General features: G+C 40.6%; 1 protein-coding gene across 3 annotated transcripts; it reads right to left on the bottom strand.

The window, feature by feature from the left end:
- Positions 1–91: 91 nt before the first annotated feature.
- LOC125890259 (transmembrane protein 198-like) lies at positions 92–18369 on the bottom strand. Of its 3 annotated transcripts, none has more exons than XM_049578833.1 (5): positions 17803–18369; positions 4985–5225; positions 3415–3990; positions 1561–1638; positions 92–1323 (listed from the first exon to the last, which is right to left on the bottom strand). In XM_049578833.1, the coding sequence occupies exons 2-5, from the start codon at positions 5136–5138 to the stop codon at positions 1271–1273; spliced, it is 861 nt and encodes a 286-aa protein (XP_049434790.1). In that variant the 5' UTR covers positions 5139–5225; positions 17803–18369; the 3' UTR covers positions 92–1270. The 3 variants fall into 3 exon arrangements, with proteins under 3 accessions (XP_049434790.1, XP_049434784.1, XP_049434776.1); XM_049578827.1 differs by having other exon boundaries at positions 1490–1638; positions 18164–18368; XM_049578819.1 differs by having other exon boundaries at positions 1490–1638; positions 17803–18367.
- Between the last annotated feature and the right edge of the window lie 3398 nt (positions 18370–21767).

The following is a 21767-nucleotide window of genomic DNA, read 5'->3' as shown; positions in this document are numbered from 1 at the left end:
AATTGCAGTTCACTGTCACCAAAAGAGTGACTCAACATTCCCACAAAAAGGATAGAAAAATATTGAACGTTCATTATGATGAAAGGCCAGTCTGTCCCGCATTGTGTTGTCTGCAAAAAAACGTCTGGGACGCCATGGCAACCCCAACCAGTTGCAGAGTAGGAAATCCTCCCCATGACCTCTTTATAGTTCATGAAAAATCTGGTGAGTAATGCTGCCAGTGTTGCTAAGAGCCCAAAGAGACAAACAGTGAAATTTATCTGAGTCAATCAATGAGTAAAAAATGGTTTTGTATCAAACACATTTATTTATCTTTGAAATTTCTATCAACAGGTATGTACAGATTCAGGTAACAAGTGCATTGTCCCTGCAAAATTCAAACAACAAAATGGATAATTATTTAAAAAAAATCTACAAATTAACAACAAACATGCTTTGTTTTTTGTCCTTTTTTCAACCCTACTGTGTACTTGGTCATTATATAAATTAAATTATGAAAGGTTGACTCCACAAGCATACAAAACACTCTAAATTCTTCACCTATTCTGACAGGAAACAGGTTTTTTTATTTGCATTTATTCATTTTGCTTCACTTTGTCATACTCCATATATCCACCTGCATGTCGTATTTTACTCACTCACCAAACTCCATCTGAAAAAATACACAAAGTCACTTTAATGAGAAAATCACAAATCCTACAAACACACAGTTAAACAGGTAAGACAGGTAATAACACAACACTTAATGGCAATGGCTAATTCTTTAAGTACAGTACATGTAATGTCAAACAAATTGCTTTGTCATGATTCACTACCAAAACAGAAACACATCCGTTTTTGAGGCTCGTACTTGCTGTTTATGTATTTAATACATGATAAGAAGAAATGAAGGACCTTAACTTTGTTAGTATCTGTTTTTAAGTGTTTCTCTGAGAAACACAGTGGTTATATTATAGCTGTCACCAAACAGGTGACACCTCTTACGTTTCTCCAGGAAGCAGCATTCTCTTTCACTGAACACACAGGACTGACACACATCCTCGCTCCACATCACTTTAAGGGCAGAATAAACCCTTAGCTGAGGAGAGCAGAGTGTTGGTTCTACTCTATATTACTAAGACACAGTTGAAGAACCAGAGAGCATTAAGTAGTCCCTTCTTATCTCTGTTTTGCTCAGACCCTGACGACGGGGGTCGTAGCTGTAAGTGGTGCAGTGGAGCCGGTGTCATAGTCCAAGTCGATCATGGTGTGGTTGGTGGTGCCCAGGCTGCTAAGGGAAGTGCCTGTGCCCATCTGTCTGTCCCGCAGACTTTGCAGGTAGCTCTGAGAAGAACAACATAGGAAGAGATGAGCGAGGCACACAAAAATAGTGGTGTCAACTTGACAAGGATTTTATGGCATCAGTTAGGCTCACTGGTAAGATATAACTGATGCCATAAAAACACAGTAATCAGTATCTACAGCACACGCCATGTTGGGTGACACTGACCGGTGCCAGTAGATCCCCAGCGTAACGTTTCACTGGGGTGGGTTTACGGCGGTACGTGCCTTCCTGCCCACCTGCCTGCTGTCGCTTTTTGGCGTCCTTCTCTCGAATCCGCATCAGCTGGACGCGCTTCTGTCTCCGACTGATAACCACTACAAAGAGAATGAGAAATTCAATGGCAGCTTTTAAACATCACATCACATTAAACAATTAAGTAATTCTAGACAGACAATGAGATAGATTAGTAGTGGGAATTAAGTATGTATGTTTGTAAAATACAAACTTGAAACATCAGGGCCCTTATTTATCAATCTAAAAGTAAAAATTCCCCACTTTTAGTCCTACTTACGGAAGCTGAGAACTGCCGTGCTTGCAATTATCTTTTTAATGCCGTTATCTCGAGATCACAAGTTTATCATTTTGGGATCTTAAGATAACAGAGCTCGTTTTCCTATGATAATGCATCAAATTATGTCTATTTTCATGAACACAAAAAGCTGATTTCTAAAGATAATTTATTACATGACAACAACTTTTGTTTTCTTGAGATCACAGGATAATTATGGAGAACTTGAAAATTAGTGTCTGGTTCATTTGATCACACCTGCTTTCAGCCTTCATGGTCACTGTCATTACTGTCAGGGATGATTCATAACTGTTAAGCCTTGACTGAAATACAGTCTGATGCATTGATCAGTAATGGATAGTCCTTGATGTGACATTCTCAGCCTAAATCAGTTGCTATAGTTGTTAAGACGGCATCTATTCATGTTGGCATGGCAATCCTGATCTCTGATAAACATTATAAGTTGCCTAATAAGAGGAAACAAAATTTCTTCTCTCATTATGGCAGGTTCATTATCTTGTTATTTAGAGATAAGAAAGTTTGTTTGTTTTGAGATAATGAATTCAATAACTCACAATCTCAACATAATGGCATTGATTCAGTTCAATTTTACTTATATAGCCCAGTATCTTAAACCACAGTTTGCCTTGGAGGGCTTCACAGCACATGACACCCCCCGTCCTTGGATCCTCACAGCAGATAAAACTTCCCACATTAATACAATAATTGCAAGCACAGCAGTTCTCGGCTTCCAAAGAATAATCCCTGAGAAGATTTAGGGATTTTTTAAACAAGAACAAACAAAGGGTCAGATGTAGGATAAATCCTTGTCTCTGATTGTCTGTTCCTGCTCTCAGCACACTTGTAATAGCTTGTTACTTCTACACTTTACACAGTAGGAATATGTTGCTTAATAACTCTGAAGACAACTTTTTTTTAGGGATAGACCGATATGGATTTTTTAGGGCCGATGCCGATTTTTTTCCATCACCCTTAGCCGATGACCGATTATGGACTGCCGATTTTCTTGAGCCGATATTTGGGGCCAATACTGCTTTTGCTCCCTCAATTTACATAAAAAAAAAATGACACAATGATAACAAATATTACAGGTCTCAAGTTTAAAATAAGAAACATTTATTGAACAGTAAAAAATACTAAAATAAGATGGAAAGTTGAGGTAGAACAGGTAGAATATTATTATTATTATTGTACATTCAAATAAAAAAAAAGAGTTCAGTGCTCTTAAATCTTCCAGTAATGTCTTTATAAAATAAACAAATATTTAAGCTGAAGCATAAATAAAACAAAAACTACTGTACACAGTAGGATTCAACAGCTTTGTTCAACTTAACCACATACTTTCAAATGAAAAAAAGTGCCAGGGAAAAATAAATCCGCAAACCCACGCGCATATCGGCCGATGCCGATACAAGTAAAAAACTCAAATATCGGCCCGATATATCGGCCGGCCAATGTATCGGTCTATCCTTACTTTTTTTACTCCTCCATTCTTGAATGAATATAGGCCCTGATTCAACCCTTCAACAGAACTCAAAGGGTCATGATATTTTCTCCTTACCTTCAGTGTGTGAGAAGCTGTCATCCGTCAGTTTCCACTGGACCAGTACTCCTATGAGGCTGAGGGCGGGCCAGATGCCCAGAATGACCCAGCTGTACCAGCAGAGAGGTTGCCCGGGTGTGAGGCGCAAGCAGTCATACACATACGTGGCCAAAACCAGCATCTCTACGAAGTAATCAGCACACACTGTCATGATAGCTGCCCCAAACACAGCCGTGGAGATCATGGTGAAGAGCTTTTGCCACTGCAGTGTCAGCACAGCAAACAGCATGCCCGTTCCCAATAGTGTACCCAGTGGCACCCAGACTGTGGTTGGAGTGTAGAACTGGTGAGTGACCAGCAGGGCTGCAAGAGCGAGGAGGAGGCCCAGCAGGAGGCCGGTCATGAAGAGGCCGACGCTTCGCACCAGCATAGTGACCAGGCCGCATAGCAGGCCTATACCGAGGCCGATACCCGCGCTGGCCTCCACGCTCAGCTGGGTGTCCAGCACGTGCTCTTTGTGACACAGCAGGAAAATGATGACGGAGCCAAACATCAGACCGGACAGGAACATGACAGCCTTGAAACAGCGGTAACCTAAAGGAGGAGAGACAGGAGAGAGCAACAATGAGGAATCAGGAGGTGGGAGGATTGCTGAATAAGCAATTAGCTTTTTATATTAACATAAAGTACACAAGATACAAGCTCAACAAATGAACTCTGGACTATGGCTGCTCCCTTGTAGTCGACCAAACGTTAGTCGACCAGAAAGGTTATTAGTCAGCAAGATTTCATTGGTCATTTAGTTGCAGAAAAAGAAAAATAGTCCAAATAAATCAAAGCCTATATGACTGGACCATGTGGGAATTTAATTTGAAAGGACAGACACAGGAAGTGGCCACGCTCAGCAGTCAGACAGGGGTCATGTTAATTTCCAGGGCTGGTACCTGCAGTTATCACACAGGCTGGTTAATAACATGTCAGGCAGGAAATCCAAAGTGTGGGATCATTTTGAGAAGGTGAAGGACGAACCCAAGGTGATATGTAAACTCATCTTCATTGGTCGACTGCAACATGACGCATCATCTGAAACACCTAAGTAGCTACATGCCCATTAGCCACTTAGCACAATCATTACTGCTTTGCAGACAGCGTCATTAACAGGTGGCTCGCTCAGTGTGTGACATGCACTTGTAGATAAAATATAGGCCTATATTAATGAAGGTTCATTAGTACGGTTTTGTCTTTCTCTGTAATGTGGCACAGTGTTAACAATGTTACTGATACTATTCTTTCTCACACCTTCAACTCAAACCATTGTGTTGCCCCGCTCAAAATATATAGTAATAAGTCATTATTTTGACAAAGATTCTCATAATAATGAATCACAGGATCTTTTTTTCATCACACTGGTGGAAATGAGCTTCCATAGCAATGGATTTCCATAGCATCCAAATTGATCTGACATGTTTACAGGCTGCACTATGAAGTTTTCAGTTATGAGTGGCATTTTGATGGTGTTATGTCATTCAAAATCACTTAGTTTCAGCTTCCTTGATGTCAAGGTCTGTGAGCCAGCAGGGATCCTCACCAAAGAAGCAGTAGATGATGCCAAACAGGCAACACATGGAGCAGATGACGGCAGGGATGATATCATACTTCCTGTCTATCTCCAAACTACAGGCGTCGACCTCGGCTATGCCTGCCCCGGCCGCTTCAGCGCTCAGCCCGGTGGGATCTGCCATTCTGGGTGAATGTGGAAGGCTGGAGTTCGGGACAAGGGTGGAACTTCTGGGGGTGTTATCTCAAGTCCATCTGAGCAGGTCTGGTGACTGTGAGAGGAGAGGAAATGTTGATAAATTATGAAGAATAAAGAAAATGTCTTGTATCATGATCAACACAGAAAACTTAAGCACTCTGGGGGTAAATGTGACGTGTGAAATCTTCAGGTCAACTGTGACTTCTTCCTAGCTGCTCTGTGTGTGCAGCTGTCATAGACTCAGCACACGAAGCTATGCAACTCCGTGCAATCCTGCATACTCGGGCATGCACACAGGCAGCTCATTCACTCGCTATAGTCCATGTGCCAGGACCCCCGTTGATCTCTGTTCCCCCAGAATCATTTGGGTCATGATGAAATCTGACAGTCCTAAGTGCTCGGTCATTTGAGGAGAGTAATTGGATTTACTTTATCAGATTTAAACACTATTAAAATAATCTAGTTTTTAGAATTACACAGGAAGGAGCAAAGTTTTTTTATCAGGAATTTGGCGACTTTGGTTTCAGGTTAAATTAACCTTTAAGATTTGAAGATTTTACCCCTTGGCGCCACTGCTTATTACACATACAGATAACTGATAGCTTTATTATGGGAACAACTATTGGACACAGTATCTATGTTCAAAGTTACTGCGGAGCAACAGATGACACCATCCTGGGAAAATCATGTATCTTCAAATTGTTGACTTTTCATTAGCTTAGAACAGCAACTCTGTTTTCAACTCTGTGAAATGGTTTAGTTAACATCGAAGTAGGAATGTTTTTTTTTTGAATCATAAAAGAACATAATCCTTCACTTCAATGAAAAAATTCCCAGAATTTGGAAATATAGGGTTTTCACTGGACAACAAGCTTTTATAGTAAAGTACAATCTAAAATGGAATGAAACCCACCTTTTAATCAAATTTTATGCAAAACGATGCTTTAAAAACATTTTTTTTCTTGTAGTTCTTTCTCATTTTACCTCCACTGACTTATAATTTCTAGGACCAACTAGTACTCTTGAAAAATTATATATGATATTTAAGCTGGCAAGCCTGCAGAGAGCCACAGACGGCTGCATTAGAGCTAAAGGCTTATGGGTGGACTGCTCTTTCTGAGGCTGCTGGCAGGCCTCCTGTATGATCTCACCACAGCTGAGATCCGATTACAGCTCAGTCACGTTTTCTACTTGAGACAAACAGTCAGGAACAGTCGCCCCTGCCTTTATTCTTCACTACTTGCCAGATCTTTCTTTTTCCGCCCTGTCTGTCCACTACCTCTCCTCCTTTAGCTGGAACTTTCCCCCACCTTAAATCTAATTCCTCTTTTACACTGAAATGTGCCTCGTCTGTTTCGTCCTTTTCTGAGACACAGGACTGTGTAATTTGTATGTCCTGCCTATGAATTACTTTACATGGAAAAAATGAGAGTCCGTTGGAAAGTTTTCTTTTCTTCTTTAGTCACTCGCAGCTTTACAGTACCTATCCCTCTCTCCCTCTTTCTGCTTTTCATCAGTGACAACTGCAACTTCTCATTTCTCGCTAAAAGGGAAGACACAAAAAAATTCCAATATGTAGGTGTATGTGGCCAGTTAAAGTCTGCGGTTTGCTGAAGGTTACATTATACAGTGTATTAAAACTTTGAGGGTATGCATCAATAGCTAAACTTGAGATCATATGTACATCATATATGTAAAATCATTTGATGTAGGTGCAGTAATGTCATATAAACAAATCTAATTAACATGCCACAAACTGCAATGGCTATCTCTTAATCATATTCAACATTCTGCAACAAGCCTAAATGAGTTGTACATGACTTTCAGCATACCTATGATTCAGAGTCTGGGCCTGGATAGTCTGTATAAAGTTCTCAACATAGGCTGACTGAGTTAGTAGCTAGTAAATTGCGATGCTAACAGTGCTAATAATGGCAACAGTGCTGACAGAGCTAATGGTGTTAATGTGGGGGGAACAAAAAAAGGGTTGGCATTACCCTTCCTTGATAACATCGTCCAGCCACCGTTGATCGGGATGGCATCATAAGTGGTAAGGTGGCGATTAGCTAACCAGTGAGATGAACAATTGTTTTTTCCCAAGCATGTTTTGGACTAGGCTGAACATGCTTGGGAAAAAATAAACCAGTGGGAAACACACAGAGACTCACATGCATAAACATGCACGCTAGGCCGGACTGGCTACCACAACAAAGAACACAGATTACAACACGCACACAGAGGGAGTGTGACTTTAATCTCTGCTAAGGACGCCAATACTCCACTATATCTTTACATAGCAACATTTTGTTGACTATAACAAGACAAAAACTAAACTGGACAGAATGAGAAAATCTAACTTTTCAAACAAAATGAGCCCTGCTGGAGAGATCTCTGTATACAATCAAGACTATAATTTGCACGTCAACCCGAGCAGACTTAAAATGAAGAACTAAACTCTACTGGAGGATAATATAAAACTACACATGGGTCGGGGCAGCACGACGGCTCAGTGGTTAGGACTGTCAACTTGCAGCGAGAAGTGTCTGGATATGAGAGCAGGCTGGGGGATTTTCTGTGTGGAGTTCTCATATTCTCTGCATATCTAAAAGGGTTTCCTCTACATCTTGAGACTCTCAGGTTAAACTCTAGGAATCCGTAGTAGCCTAGATGTTTTGTGATGGATTGGCTTCCCTTGATCAATTAACAAGGACTCCAACCCTCTGAGACACTGAGCAAGATAAGAGGTTTAGAAAATGGATTGACAGACACAGGAAGTTCATTGTTACGGGCTTTTGTCTCGCTCTTTGGTCCTGTTACTGTGATCTGCTTGATTCAGTCATATGAGAGGAAGATGAGCTACAAAGTGGAACAGTTAAAATGTTAATGTGTACTTCCAAAAAAGGTATCTATGTTTTAAAAATGAGCCAAAAAGCTTTAGTAGATATAGTTTAGTTCTGACTTTTAGTACAAGATACACTTATTGATGTTGTTGATTGCCGTTGGTTTGCCCCAGAGCATTTTACCCCAGTCAGCACTGGTCCAATATGACGTGTAAGGCTACCTGGCTGCTTTGCATATAAAACACCTGAACCAGCCAGCTTTGTGTGAATTACTCTGTGCTAAAGTCTTTCCCCTTTTTACCTGCTCTGTGACCTTTTGCCATTTGCTTTTTTTTTTCTCATGAGAATGTGAAACTTGAGTGACCAAGGTCATCTTGTGCTGCACATTCCTCTGACAAACTACAGCATGTACTTCTGTAGAAGACACTGTGTATGGGTATATAAAGATAATTAACTTAATCTACACTACTAAAGTATAAAAGGTCTATTTCAAGCTAATCTAATTCTTCTGTAGTTTTATCTTTCAAAGAAACAAGACCAACAAGTGATTTGATGTCTCTCCTACTTATCACATTGTGTCGAATTGGAATACAGCTTTGTACAAAACGTCGTAGGTAGATCAAATAATAAGACATCACATCACATATAGCTTATTTTTACAGTAATTGCAGTAATTGGATACTAACAAGATTTTCCCCCAGCTTCGTCTGTTGCCTCTAGGGAGCCAGGACTTTAAATGAATGTTTTGTGGTGGGCTCAGCTCACTGAATTTAGTTTAACCATGATAAGTCATATGCGCTAATGGAAAATAATAAGGCCAGTGTCCTCCTTTCCACCACATATCTTATTTGGTTGCAGTTCAATCTTCTCTTGCAGTGGGTAAAGCAACTATTTTTGGTTTGCCAGTAACACTAGCAAAGGGAAACTTGTTAATATTTCAACACCATTTAAACAGTAATTTACTTAACTCTACACGCACACCCATGTCTCTGTGCGTCTGCCTCATGTTACCCCTCCGTGAGTCACAATGGTGTCCTATGTCTAGCAGGCTTGGAAGTCCTTGCTGCCGTAGGAGAATAGAGCCATTATGGGGCAAAACAAAGACTCTGAGGCCCATGCTGTGACCTCTAGTGGCACTCAGAGGAAACCATGCGGACGAAAGAGGAGACCACATAAAGACAGCCGAGAGCACCAAGGAGACTGGTAGATCCCGAATGTTTGCTTTAAGATGGATGCCAAGTATTTGCCTTCAGAGGGGTGGTGAGTGATGGAGGGAGGGGGTCCTAACTAGAAACAGAACTATCTATCTTAATGACTGAGCTCCTTGGAGGCCCCCAAACCTCCCAGGGCTTCCTCCTAGCTGAATTTCCTACAAGCTAAAGTCACCTGGCAACTAAATCCGCATTTCCACTGCATGGCTCTACTCAACTTGACTCGATCTTTTTGGTTTTCCATTAGCAAAAGTTGTGGATAACACCTGGTAATTTTTCTGATATTTCGGTCCAGGTCCCATGTGAGGTGAGCCAATAATAGATGATTAAGTTAACAATGCAGGCCACTGACTGCTCAGTAGTGATGCACAGGTTGACCAGCTGGTTGGGTGGTTCTGGTAGGCTTGTTATTGAACAATGGAAATTAAAATAATGGAAATTACATACTATATAGCCAACAGCAAGTAGGTCATTACTAGAAACTTACACTACGTTGTACAATTGACAAAATGCAGATGTTCTTCTTTTTGGTTCCCGATCCAGATTCGGTGAGTGTTGCTTTGAGTTTGATGTTGGGGCAGTTTAATGCAGCGTTGCTATGGCGATCAGATGAGAATCCAACTTACACTGAAGGGAAAGTGAGTTGAGTTGAGCAAAACGATGTATGGTAAATGCGGCATGAGAATCTACAGCCATGCTAGCAATTCTGTGAGGTTGTACTTAGTGGTAGCTAGATGCTAACATCAGCATGCTAACATACTCACAGTGACAACACTGACATGCTGATGTTTCTCAAGGGATATTTACCTAGTTTAGCCTCTCTTAGCATACTAAAATCTGCTAATTAGCACTAAACACAAAGTACAGATGAGTTAGTTGGGAATGTCATTAGTTTTTCAGGTTCAGTCATAAAGCAAAGTACTGGACAAATTCAGATTTAGTCTTAATAATAGTGCTAGATGAAAAGTCAGCGGATCACCAAAGTTAGTAAGATTCCTCGAGGGACCATAAATGTCCGTACAAAACTCTATGGAGACCCATCCAACAGATGTTGTGACATTTCAGTTCGGACCAAAGTGGTGGACCAACCAACCAATCCTTTCCAGCACCAACTAGTTTGACCAGTAGAGTCTTGAAAAGTGTCAAACCCCTTAACTTGGACTCCAATGGTAAGAAATGAAAAAAGAAAACACTCATGGCCTCCAGAAGTATCACTTACATTTACTTAAGAGGCAGTAGGTGGGAATTGTACATCAGCATACAATGAGCATCAGCTGCAGATGAGATATTGGAATATTATGTTTCCCTTAAAACAAAAACTTGCCCAGGAGTATACTCCCCCTGAACTAACACTGTGGGGGGCTGAGTAGAGCAGATTTGAGTGCTCAGCTGCTCAGGAACAGGCAGGGCTGACTACAAGTTCCCCACATAGCTAATTTGGGTGTGTTAATGAAAGGGTGGGCGTGTGTGATCATAGCCAGGGATTTTGCAAGTACTCCTCTGACCTGACTGCCTTGGCCAGCTGAGAAGTTGAAAACCTGCAGTGTTAGGGCCTGGCTGTCTGACAACTTGAGTTGGAAGACTCTACCAAGAATGTGAGATGCACCGAGGTCTGCGCTCTGCAGTTGCAGCCATTAATCATGCCACCTTCAGTTGGACACCCAGACCAGCTGACAGACTGATCGAGTCTGGACAAGAAACCATGGTAATAAAGCCAAATATCACAGTGGGGTTATTAAAATTGATGCCATATTGTGCTAAGCATAAAACTGGATAAAGATGGATACATACATGCCCATCACCCTAACATGTGCTTTCACTCTGGAACATATTGAGCAAGAAATCATATGGGCTGCTATTGAGCTTCCTGTCTCTCCATAGCAGGAAGCCCAGGACCAGATGAGGAAGTGGAACATCAGGTTTCAGCAGGAACTGACCCTTGTGTTTGTGACACGGAGCAGACAGGAACTAAAAGCTGGGTCATCAACACTGACACATCATTTCACCTCAACAACAACACCAATGCCTAGATTTCAAAAGAGAATCTGAGACTGGGAAACACGATGCAGCTCTCCAGCACGCTGCACTGTTTGGAACATAAGCACCGTGTGAGTGATTTGGTCGTTGTAAGGAAAAAGCAGGAAAGGCAAACTTGCAATATGATGAAAACAAGCTTCTAATCTGTCTGGCTCACAGGCTAATCTACATATAACGCTTGCCATTGTGTCTCTGCTTACGTGATTGAGACGATTTCAGCAGCACCAAGTTTGTGCTTGGTGTGCTGTAACGACTTGCATAATGAACAAAGCACCACATGACAGTCAGTTTACACTTCTTCCCAGACTTTGCATGCTCAAGAGGTTTTGTAATTCTTATCCATATACTCTTGGTCTGAGCTCCACGCAGCCATATTCAAACTACAGTGGTGCACAGATCATAAATGTGATAAAAATGTACAAATTTATGCAGATATTTTATAACAACAAATCTAGACCTGCCATTGGCACGTCTCTACTGACACATAAACAGACATAATAACATAGCAAAATGCGACGAATATGTGGTATCTCAACTTGAGCCTTAGCTTCAAAGCCTGACTGAAATGTGTCTGCATGACCCATGGGATACTTTGCATGCCCATGTGTCTCTGACAACCTTTGCATGTGGCTTGAGCAACTGCATCCACGAACATGCTTGTTGCATTGTGGGTGCATTCGCAACTGTATAAACAGCTTTATATTTCTTATTACATCACTCAGGTGACATTTTAGGGCCATATGTGATCAAGAATAATATCAACAGGGTTTATTTTCCCCTGCGCAGATCTAGGATGTAACTAATCCCTTATTCATTTTCTTCTGAAGCGGCCATGTTTCTCATGAGATCTTTTACTTGTCATCAGCTACTTAACCCAAAGCCATCCAAATCAGACATTAACCAAAACATGGCTTTCGTGCCACTCTATGACAAGATGTGACACAAGAATGTGCACTTGGATGCTATAAGTCTTTCTTGAACCAAAAAACCTTAAGAAAAAAAATATGTCCTCCCAATCCACATATTTGTGACCACAGATTCCCCAAAACTGTGAATTTTATGGCTGCCTCGTCTCTAAGTCAATGGGTGTTTTGGTTAGATGCCTGAAATAAGATCTGTGATTAACCAAAGTTCAAAACACAAGCTCAAAATAAAAATATGTTCAGCTTAAAATCCATCCGTAAATACTCCACTTGTGAATTTTTAAGATTTTAATAAAGGCGGTTGCTAACAAGTGACTAAATGAGACTACAGAACGTCATCACACCGAACACCGAACATTGTGGTGGCAACATTAAGTCATGGGGCCATGGTGTAGTCCATTTATTGTCTAACATTAGCTTTTTACTTCTGGTGATTGAATTTAGGATTCAAAAATCTAAAAAGTGGTGTTAATTTGTGAGGATTATCTTGCTGAACAAAAGGTGAACGTATCATAAAAGTTTGTTTGCCACATAGCTTATTCCTGCAATAATCCAAAATCCAATGGAAAAATCCTTTTGGATTTTTGACAAGGGAACCAGGGCGACGCTAACTTCTCTATCGGCCTACAGAACAACGTCATCCCTAGAGTACTCTATAAAGACTCCCGTGATTTTGCAATACTTGATTGCACGAAATAGCTTATTTAGAGAAACAATTAGCAGCTGTTAAGCGACATCATGGCAGCTGAAATCTCACTGGCAGTTGTACTCAAACTAAAGTCTCCTATTTCCTATGGGTCTTACTGCCAAATAATTTTCCCTCTGGTCATGAACCCCAATAACAGTGACTTGTAGCAATATCTCAATAGTAGTATCTCACTTCTCTTCCCTCATAATCTCTCCATCTCATGCCAGACTTTAGTTGAAACAATAGAGGCCTTTCAACTTAAAAATGCAGAGAGCTACTTATAGAGAGGCATGAAAGAAGATCAGAAACACAATGAGGAGCCTTTTAAAGGGAGTCACATGTTGATGGTGCATGCCTGACATGGTACATCAGAAATACACATGGTCATTAACATAGTAAGGACTAATAATCATCCACCAAGTAAACACTCTTTATGCTGCAATATGTTGGTGATCCAGCCACAGAGGAAGGAGCGTACAGTGTGTGCAGAAAGGAGGGGCACTTCCACAACGCTCTATTAGGGTTTGTGGTGAAGAGCAGCATTTAGTAGGCGGTGTAGTGGAGTCTGATGTCCATATGTTAGTGAGAGCATGACAATATGGCACTGTGTGTGAAATAATGTATGCTGCTGGTGAACACTAGGCTGGTACAGAGCAAGAGTGTCCTTGAGCAAGACACCAACGTCCGACTATTTCCAGGAGTGTTCTGTATAAAGTTGAGCTGGGGACATGTCAGGGGGTAACATGATATTATTATTATAAAGTATATTTAAGGTTCAGTGTGTAGGATTTAGGGGGACATATTGGCAGAAATTGAATAAAATATGTTTTCTTTTGTGTATAATCACCTGAAAATAAGAACGGTTTCGTTACCATAGAATGAGACATTTGTATCTACATAGGGAGCAGGTCCATGGAGATCGCCATGTTGCACCACCATGTTTCTACAGTACCCCAGAATGGACAAACCAAATACTGGCTCTGGATAGAATCATTAGCGTTTTTGCTAACTGTAGTTAGCAGCCATTCTGCAAAAAAAAGCAGTGCCAGAAAAACACAGATTATTTTGAACAGAAACTGTTTATTCAGTGTGTTTACTAGCTGAAATCACTGGGTCTGTTTGTTTTGGAGAGGAAGATACCTCTGCTGATAATTCAGCTCCCCGTAAAAACCTCCTTAACATCTGGATCTTAAGTAATAAGAGAAAAAAAGGTGAGCACACATTAGCAGGTGCTGGGTTACCAACCTGTCTGCGACATGCTAAACAGCGTTGCAGAAACACTGATCTGTAATGTCAAACTGCTTTATTCAGTGTTTTTACTGATTTAAATCACTGGGTCTGTTTGTTTTGGAGAGGAAGAGACTTTTGAGGATTATTTAGCTCCCAGTAAAAACCTCCTTAACAATAAAGGCTGAAGGAGTTCTAACCAGGAGTTCACGCTCGGCACACGGGAGAAGTTTCAGCTGGTTGCAATCTGCAATCCTCACCGCAAAGTGCTACAAAACCCTACAAACCATTCCTTTCAAACTTTAGTGCTTAAAAAAATTATTTTTTCAATTCTTAACACAGGGAGGTGGTGTACAAGAAACAAAACTGCTTATGCAGACTGCTAAAGTAAGACCAAGTAGCAGCAGAAGTAAGATCAAATAGGCCACTGATTGAATTATGATCAATTGTAGATAGGTTTGCTATTGTGGCAATGCAGTGGCATTATGTCTGCAGCACTTCCCCTGCAGCTCTGTCATTTAGAGCAGCCATTTAACCCTCTTTGTCAAATTCCAGTCGACAATAATTGTACCTCCTACGGCGATCTCACGAGTCTAAAATATCTTGTGTGCCCTTCTTTTTCCAAGCCAACTCAACACCCCTCTCATGTCATAACTACAAGCAGTGTTTAAAGTTCCAAAAGTAGCATATGGATGGATGTTTTAAAATGACTGGTATCAGTTTTTATGTGGTTTCCATGTGACAATAGGGTTTTTCTTGCACCCAGGAGTCTCCGAATCCTTCCATCTCTCAGTCTAACTACAGGTTGCTGCTCAGCCAGCCATGTCAATTCTTCTTCGGTCAGTCATTTCATAGTAACACAGAAAGGCAGGATCAACAGTAGTTGATGATGAAAGCAATGGTTGGGTAATTTAAAATGTATCGAGTTTACTACACTGAAAAAACAAAGACATAAAACATTAAATGATGCACTTTCCTAGAAGAGGGGAAAGTGACAGTAGAGAGCAGAGCAGTCTCCACATTAGATTATTCACAGCAATGAGTCTTGTACAGATTATACAGCACAGCTCTTCCTTGACACTGCTCTTATTCATCATGACAAACCTTAGAGTCACTCCTCAGTATAGACTTTCCATGTGCAAGGCATGTGGACAGATGCAGGAGGACTGAGCATGTGGTAGCAGGAGTGCTAACTCAATCATTCTGCAGACTGAGGTAAACTCACCGAAATAATCATTTCTCAACAGTGTCACTGTGAAACCGCATTTTGCATTTGTAATAGCTTTGATATTAAACCAATACTTCACCCCTCAAATAACTGTTAATTAATTACTCACCACGTGTTACGTTGACTTTGTGAAGAAAACTTTTTCTTGCATGCTTTCACATTGAACAAAGAATCAAAAAATAGGAAACTCTTGATGAATGATGAATTTAAGTCATAGGGGACCGCGTTTAACAACAGCAAAACTATATCGAAACATCTGTTCTGTTAGTTTGTTTGTGTTGTTGTGTGACTTTGGTGTTTTAAAGGGTTAGTTCGAATTCACCTAAGATGCAGAGTTACACAAACGTAATAAATGATCGAGGCAGTGGTAGATCAGCAGCTCCTGTGTTCAGCGAGGTAAAATTATTGTTTTAGTCAGTTGAGTCTGGCTTTAAAGAGAGTATAGATAAATTTCACTTTTAGTTAAGTTCCCCATCAGAATGGGCTGTCTCATGTCAAGATAAAGCAGTGAAAATATTCTAAATATAGCGTACACTTAAACTGACTGACGGCTAAAATATGTTTTGCCGTCATGGACGACTACTGCACTTGTGCTACTTATAAAGGAAGTTTTTTTTTTTTTTTTTTTTTAAAAAGTGAGGTTTTACCAAAAATGCATGTGTTATGAAAGTATTGAAGATACAACTGCATAAAGACACATAGGATTATACTGCATTAGTTGTGTGACAGTTTGTAAAGGGATGTTTTTATATAGGTTTGCTGTTGTTAAACGTAACCACCCATTAATTCAATTCATCAAGATTTTTTTTTTTTTTTCCCATTTTTGGATTCTTCATCCACTGTGGAAATTCAGCATAACATGAGGTGAGAAACTGATATACAGATGGTAATTTGGGAGCTGAAGTTTTCCTTTTAAATGATGTGTATGTGTCCCGACACAAGACAACAACTAACAGCAGAGGAGAAGCTGAGTATATGATTCTGTCGTTTGATTTTTATTGAATACTCATGTACACACTATAGAATACTACAGATGTAACTACTATATTGTGTTTTAAAGTAACCATAGAAAGCACTGACGTTTTTTCTGCTGATACACCAGCTGGCCAATACCTTAATTAGAGGAATAAACCTTAGCCCATGGCCCTGTTGTCTAAAGGGGAAAAAAGGCTGCTTATGTTTAAAGAAGAAAGCAGATCCGAACACAGTAATTACCCAAACTTCACATTAAAGCTTGTCCACATAAAATGGGAATTCCTGCTTTGCTGTGCGGGTCAGCTGCTCTTACTGTGCTCTCTTTCTCCACAGTATCACTCTCCTAAAAGCTACTTACAACATTTTCAATAAAGTTTATGTGCATTTAATCTGTGAAGATAAGAGAAGACAGCATGGTGTCGAAATATTACAATAACAAAGACATGACAAGAACGAGACCCTTGTGTCTCCTCTAATTAAAAGGCACCATGCAAAACAACATGTGCAGCCTAACTTTCATCAGCCCCTGCTCTTCATGCCTCCTTTCCTGCCTTCTCTCTTTCCCCAAAGCAGGGACGGGCTTCCTCTCTGCTTTTTCAAAGGGGGCAAAACCATCTGGTACAGGCTGACAGAGTAGGTCAAGTAGATGGGGGGGTGCACTACTGAGGGGTGTAACTACAGAGTGCACTCCCCAGTAAAGACAGGACCTGTAGGCTGTCACCACACTGCCCAAAAACCCAAGAGGCACTCCCACCATGGATCACACAGCAGAACCACAGGGCTGGGAGTTCTTGCACGCTAAGTGGGCCAAAAAGGGACATGAAATGTTTGCCTTACAAAATGAAGGTTTCCATATACCTATGCGCTATGGGTGGATATAATAAATAAAGAAACAAGTTCTGTAAATGTTCAGATTTGTCAAACAATCTGTATTAAACATAACATATAACTGGATTTAAATAAATAAAATCAGTATTGTTTTTCCTGTTAAGAGCTGCAGGCCACTTCCCATCTTCCCCTAGCACAACTTCCACATAATTATCTTAAATAGCCTAGTGCTGATTGAAGCAAAGTACTGTGGGATCTTGGTCTAAATGTGTTGTTCAGTGCACACCAATAAAGCCTTTATTATCCTGGATCATTATGTCTGTGTCCTCAAAGGCTGAAGGATGAATTGCATTATGTGCCTCAAGTGTAAAAGCCTTTAAAAGGGGAGCAGCCATGGAGGCAGCCAGGCTTGCTACGTGTTATTACAAACATTTCCAGCTGCAGAGTTTGGCACTGATCAGTCAGTATCTGAGGTAGAATCGCTCAGCTATAATCAATTATCATCGGTAACGTTAATGAAGTATGCGCCTATTGTTTTCAAGCACAGAGCCGGAGTTAACTTAATTCAAATGTACACTGGCAGAGAATAACAAACAGGCAACCACACATCAGAGTTTAAAGGAGGAGTAGAGGGATGTAGATGTGCAACAAAGATTAATTTTTCCTGAAGTGAAAGAGAGTTTATAAACTTACCGATGAGCCTGTGTTGGGCGGTTGTAACGTTAACTTCTACTTGACAATCGGCCCTGTCAAACAGGAAAACACCCCCACCATTCACTAACACAAAGCGGCGGTAGGGTACCAGGGAAAACCGGTTTTCTCCCAACTTCTCCCTCGGCTCTTCTTAAACTCACAGGCTGCTCTGAAGCGACAACAACGACATGTTTTAGCTGCTCTCCCTGCCTCATGCAAATGTGTTACAGCCCCGAGCTAGCTGAGACCACAGGAGTGAGGAAGGTTAGCTAGTTTCCATTCTCCGCCGAGCCGAGTCTCACTCACTCTCACAACTTTGGCTCTGGATTAACCGTTACAGTTCCCGTCTGTGACTCCTCACCAAACTACTCCAAGTCTTCCTCCTGCTCCTCCTCTGTGGAAAATCTGAACGGTCCTCCCTCACACACCTCTCCTCTTGTTTGCTCTGCGCTGAAATAAACGGCACTTTAAAACACAAAGGAGGAAAGTTTTCCCTCCGAGGTAATCCCCCTCTGTATCTCCATCCAGCGTCGGCAGTTTGGCCGTTGGAGCCCGGAGCGAGGGGCGGGGTGAGGGGTGAGGGGGCACAGCAACAGATGAGGCCCTGGAGTTAATCAGCTAGCTTCCTATTTAATAACCGGGGGTTACTTTATGTTTTTGCACTCAGTTTGATATAGAAGAAATAATAATTAACTGACAGGCGTCACAGCTGTCCATTTACACCTAACCTTGTAACTTTGGGACTGTACTCTAGTTATTAGAGGAGGGGGTGGCTGGGGTGTGACTTTATTTATTTATGTGTTTATTTTTATCCCGACCCTCCCTTGAGCCACAGATATTCTTCCTTGAGCCGCCCTGAGTAACTGGGGGAAAATGCATGACCCTCTTCCCAACGTAAATAACCATATTTTCGTATATCCACAGGTGTGGGGCCAATGTAAATAGCAAACAGCACAGAAAGAATTATCACCAAAACAAACAGCTAACTTCTTACGCAAAATGCAAATCCTCCTTAAAAACCTGCATCATCACACAATCTGTGTGTGCACTTAGGTAGAATATGGGTGCATGACAGCAGCACAAAAAACCAACAAAATTTAAAAAGTCCGCACTCATACGCATCACAGCATGAATACAGCAGCGTTAGCAACATATGCATATTATGATGACCATTTTCCCCCAAAAACGTAACATACATACATAGCCTGAATAACATAAACTTGGCACAGTGGCAATCATTAGATTGAAATACACACGCTTTGATGTTTGAAAGTTAAAAGTAGAAAAACATTTCAGTTAAAAAGTTGAAAATCCTGGAGCTGAAAAAGGCCTTTTGTCATGCATGCAGGAACGCAGAATATGATGGATTCTTTTTATTTATTTTTATTTGTTTATTTTATTCTTATTATTACTATGTTTTTTTTACAGGATGTGATTTGTGCAACATGTTTCTTTTTAATAAGACAAAGAATGAGGTCATTTTGATCAAAGCTGAAGATAATTTGTGTTTCCATGTTCTCTTTCTATGATAAATGGTGTATTTGTTGATTTCTTTTTTTTTTTTTTTTAAGAAAACATGCTTTTTAAACCCACTTGCAAGTTTTGGGATTCCACTGGTAGTTAACATAAATACAACATATGAGCATTTTAAGTGAAATGTCCCTCTCCTATGCCAAATCAAAAACTCCCTCCTCAGTGCTTAAAAAGTAATTTGAACTGACTCTTCCGTTTTGCAGCACCCACTCCCCTATCATAAATAACGAACAGTCCCTTACTTTTGTAACAGTTGTGTTGTTTTTTTTCATGAGAGAACACAGTACACTAACTAAACAACAGCTATTTATCAATTAAGTACTGGCGTAAGTACAAGCTAACTAGGGTTTATCAATAACAAATAAAGTATTTACTAATGTTTTCAAGAGAATTTAAACCAATAAGAACACATTTTGCTTTGCCAGGTTGTCTCTGGTTGGTGTTTATCCTCCTCCAGTAATAGCTCTTTGTTTATCAAGTAAAAACCACCCACAAGGACCGATGACCTCTGACCGTCTGGAAAAGTGCTGCAGACAGAGCGTCTGAACCAGAGTCCATTTATTAACAAGTTATTAAAAGATACCTTGACACTTTAACTATGAAGTGATTTAATTTACTTTATTTCACCAGGATAGTTCACTTAGTATCAATACTGCTGTCCAGGGAGTCAAAGACAATTAAAACTCATCATTATTAACTTAATAACACTTGTAACTGACTTCCTCACTTCTGGCTTATTGAAAAGTGAGGAAAAAAAGAGGGTTTTTTTATAACCTGATAACCCAAAAGTTGTCATAATTAACGGCTTGTAACTAATCAATAATGCAGTAACTTTACCACTAACAACCTATAATTTTTAAAGCCATTTTAAAGGGTGTATTCTCAGAGAGTGAAAGCCTACAGACATGAAACAGACGAGTTGTATATATCACAGGCTGACTCATTCTCTTCCCCTTTTCATATTCATACTATGACACACTGAGTAGGGCTAGGAGTTTGCTGTGTTTACAGAGTAACAACTGGTGACAAAGGACCCTGTGGATTGTGTTGGTAGGCTCAGAGGGAATGAGCTGCAGCTGTGAGTGCTGAGATAGGAGAAGCACTTCATTTGCAGCACACAGTCTACCGGTGGAGGAGGTGGTTAGTGTTTGTGCACCAGGGGCAGGGTCCTCTTTATTTATAGCCATGACCATAGACTGCATGGTAACCACACTGACAGTTCAACAACCACACAGACAGGTGTTTATCATTTACCATGTTCAGCATATTTACAGTCTACATTTAAATATTTTTATGACCTGTTCAGTCAGGTTTGACCTGATCGTTATTGACAGATCATCACTTTGTCGTGGCTTGTTGGTTCCCAGGAATTTCCCATATGACCTACATGACAGACATGGAAACTGATAGTAGTAACGTAAAGTTGTGTGTGTCTTGCTGTGTTGTGACATGCTCAGGTCAAGCCAGGCGAGTTCTGAGGAAAACAAATTACATGACAAACAAATCAGGTAGTTTTCCCTCCATCTGTAACAACTAAGCAGACACGTGTGTTTCCCTGAGCATTTACATAAAGGTGACCTACAGCAGGAAAACACTGGATTTACAACCATAACAGGATTTAACATTAGAAGTTTTAAATATGCTTGAAATACCTTCTCTGATGCACACTTTGACCCAGGTAATCTATCTGAAGTGTTAAACACTGAACATGTATTTGCCGAGGAAAACGTGTCACCTCAAACACTCAAAGGTGATTTCTGTAGCTTTTAAATAAAAAGTCAGGTCTTCACTAACAAAAGCATGGCTTCTATTTACTGAAAGTTTGCCTGATTTAATGACTGTATTATACATCTGTTGCTAACATTTACACAGTACAGCCTCCAGGCCTTCATGTTCTGGGTACAAAACAATGAATCATCCCTTTATATCTAATATACAGACTGTACAGGTCTGCTTTAAGTTAACACATGGAGACATATTGGGACAGTTCTGTGTGAAGAGGAAGTGATATACCTTTAACCTCTTAGTTTCACAAACTACACCCACCCACCATTGTGCTCACATGCTTAACTCGCAGCAGTGTCTGAGGATTGTCAGGTCTGTGCTTGGCTCTGTGGGATGGGGGCAGAGCAGATGCTGTGACAGGAAGTTACTAACATGGTCCAGATGTGGGGACAAGAGACCACCTCTGACACAGCTGCAAAATGTGCACAACTACAGGCAGAGCCTTCAGATGTACACACGATACAGGATCCCTGTGTTGAAGAAAGCTCAATCAAAGAGACGCTGGTTCATGTCATCTTTGCCGAAGTATAAGACAAATATGGACAAAGATTTTAATCTGACCCCATTTACATTGAGTACATCCTCACTCACTTCAGAGGTACAATACTAACTGAAGTTTGTACAAATGCTGTATTTTAAGGGATACA

The sequence above is a fragment of the Epinephelus fuscoguttatus genome, linkage group LG1 (genome assembly GCF_011397635.1).
Source record: "Epinephelus fuscoguttatus linkage group LG1, E.fuscoguttatus.final_Chr_v1".
Lineage (NCBI taxonomy): Eukaryota > Metazoa > Chordata > Actinopteri > Perciformes > Serranidae > Epinephelus > Epinephelus fuscoguttatus.
Note: the sequence above shows the minus strand (reverse complement) of the source record. Positions and strands in the feature narration are given on the sequence as shown.

Bases quoted from the DNA above. Each gene is read 5' to 3' on its own strand.
- LOC125890259 (XM_049578827.1), bottom strand. From the start codon at position 5,138: ATGGCAGATCCCACCGGGCTGAGCGCTGAAGCGGCCGGGGCAGGCATA. The intron at 3,991-4,984 runs GTGAGGATCCCT...CTCCTCCTTTAG, and splicing joins CATCATCTACTGCTTCTTTG to GTTACCGCTGTTTCAAGGCT. The intron at 1,324-1,489 runs GTCAGTGTCACC...TGTTCTTCTCAG, and splicing joins CTGGGGATCTACTGGCACCG to AGCTACCTGCAAAGTCTGCG.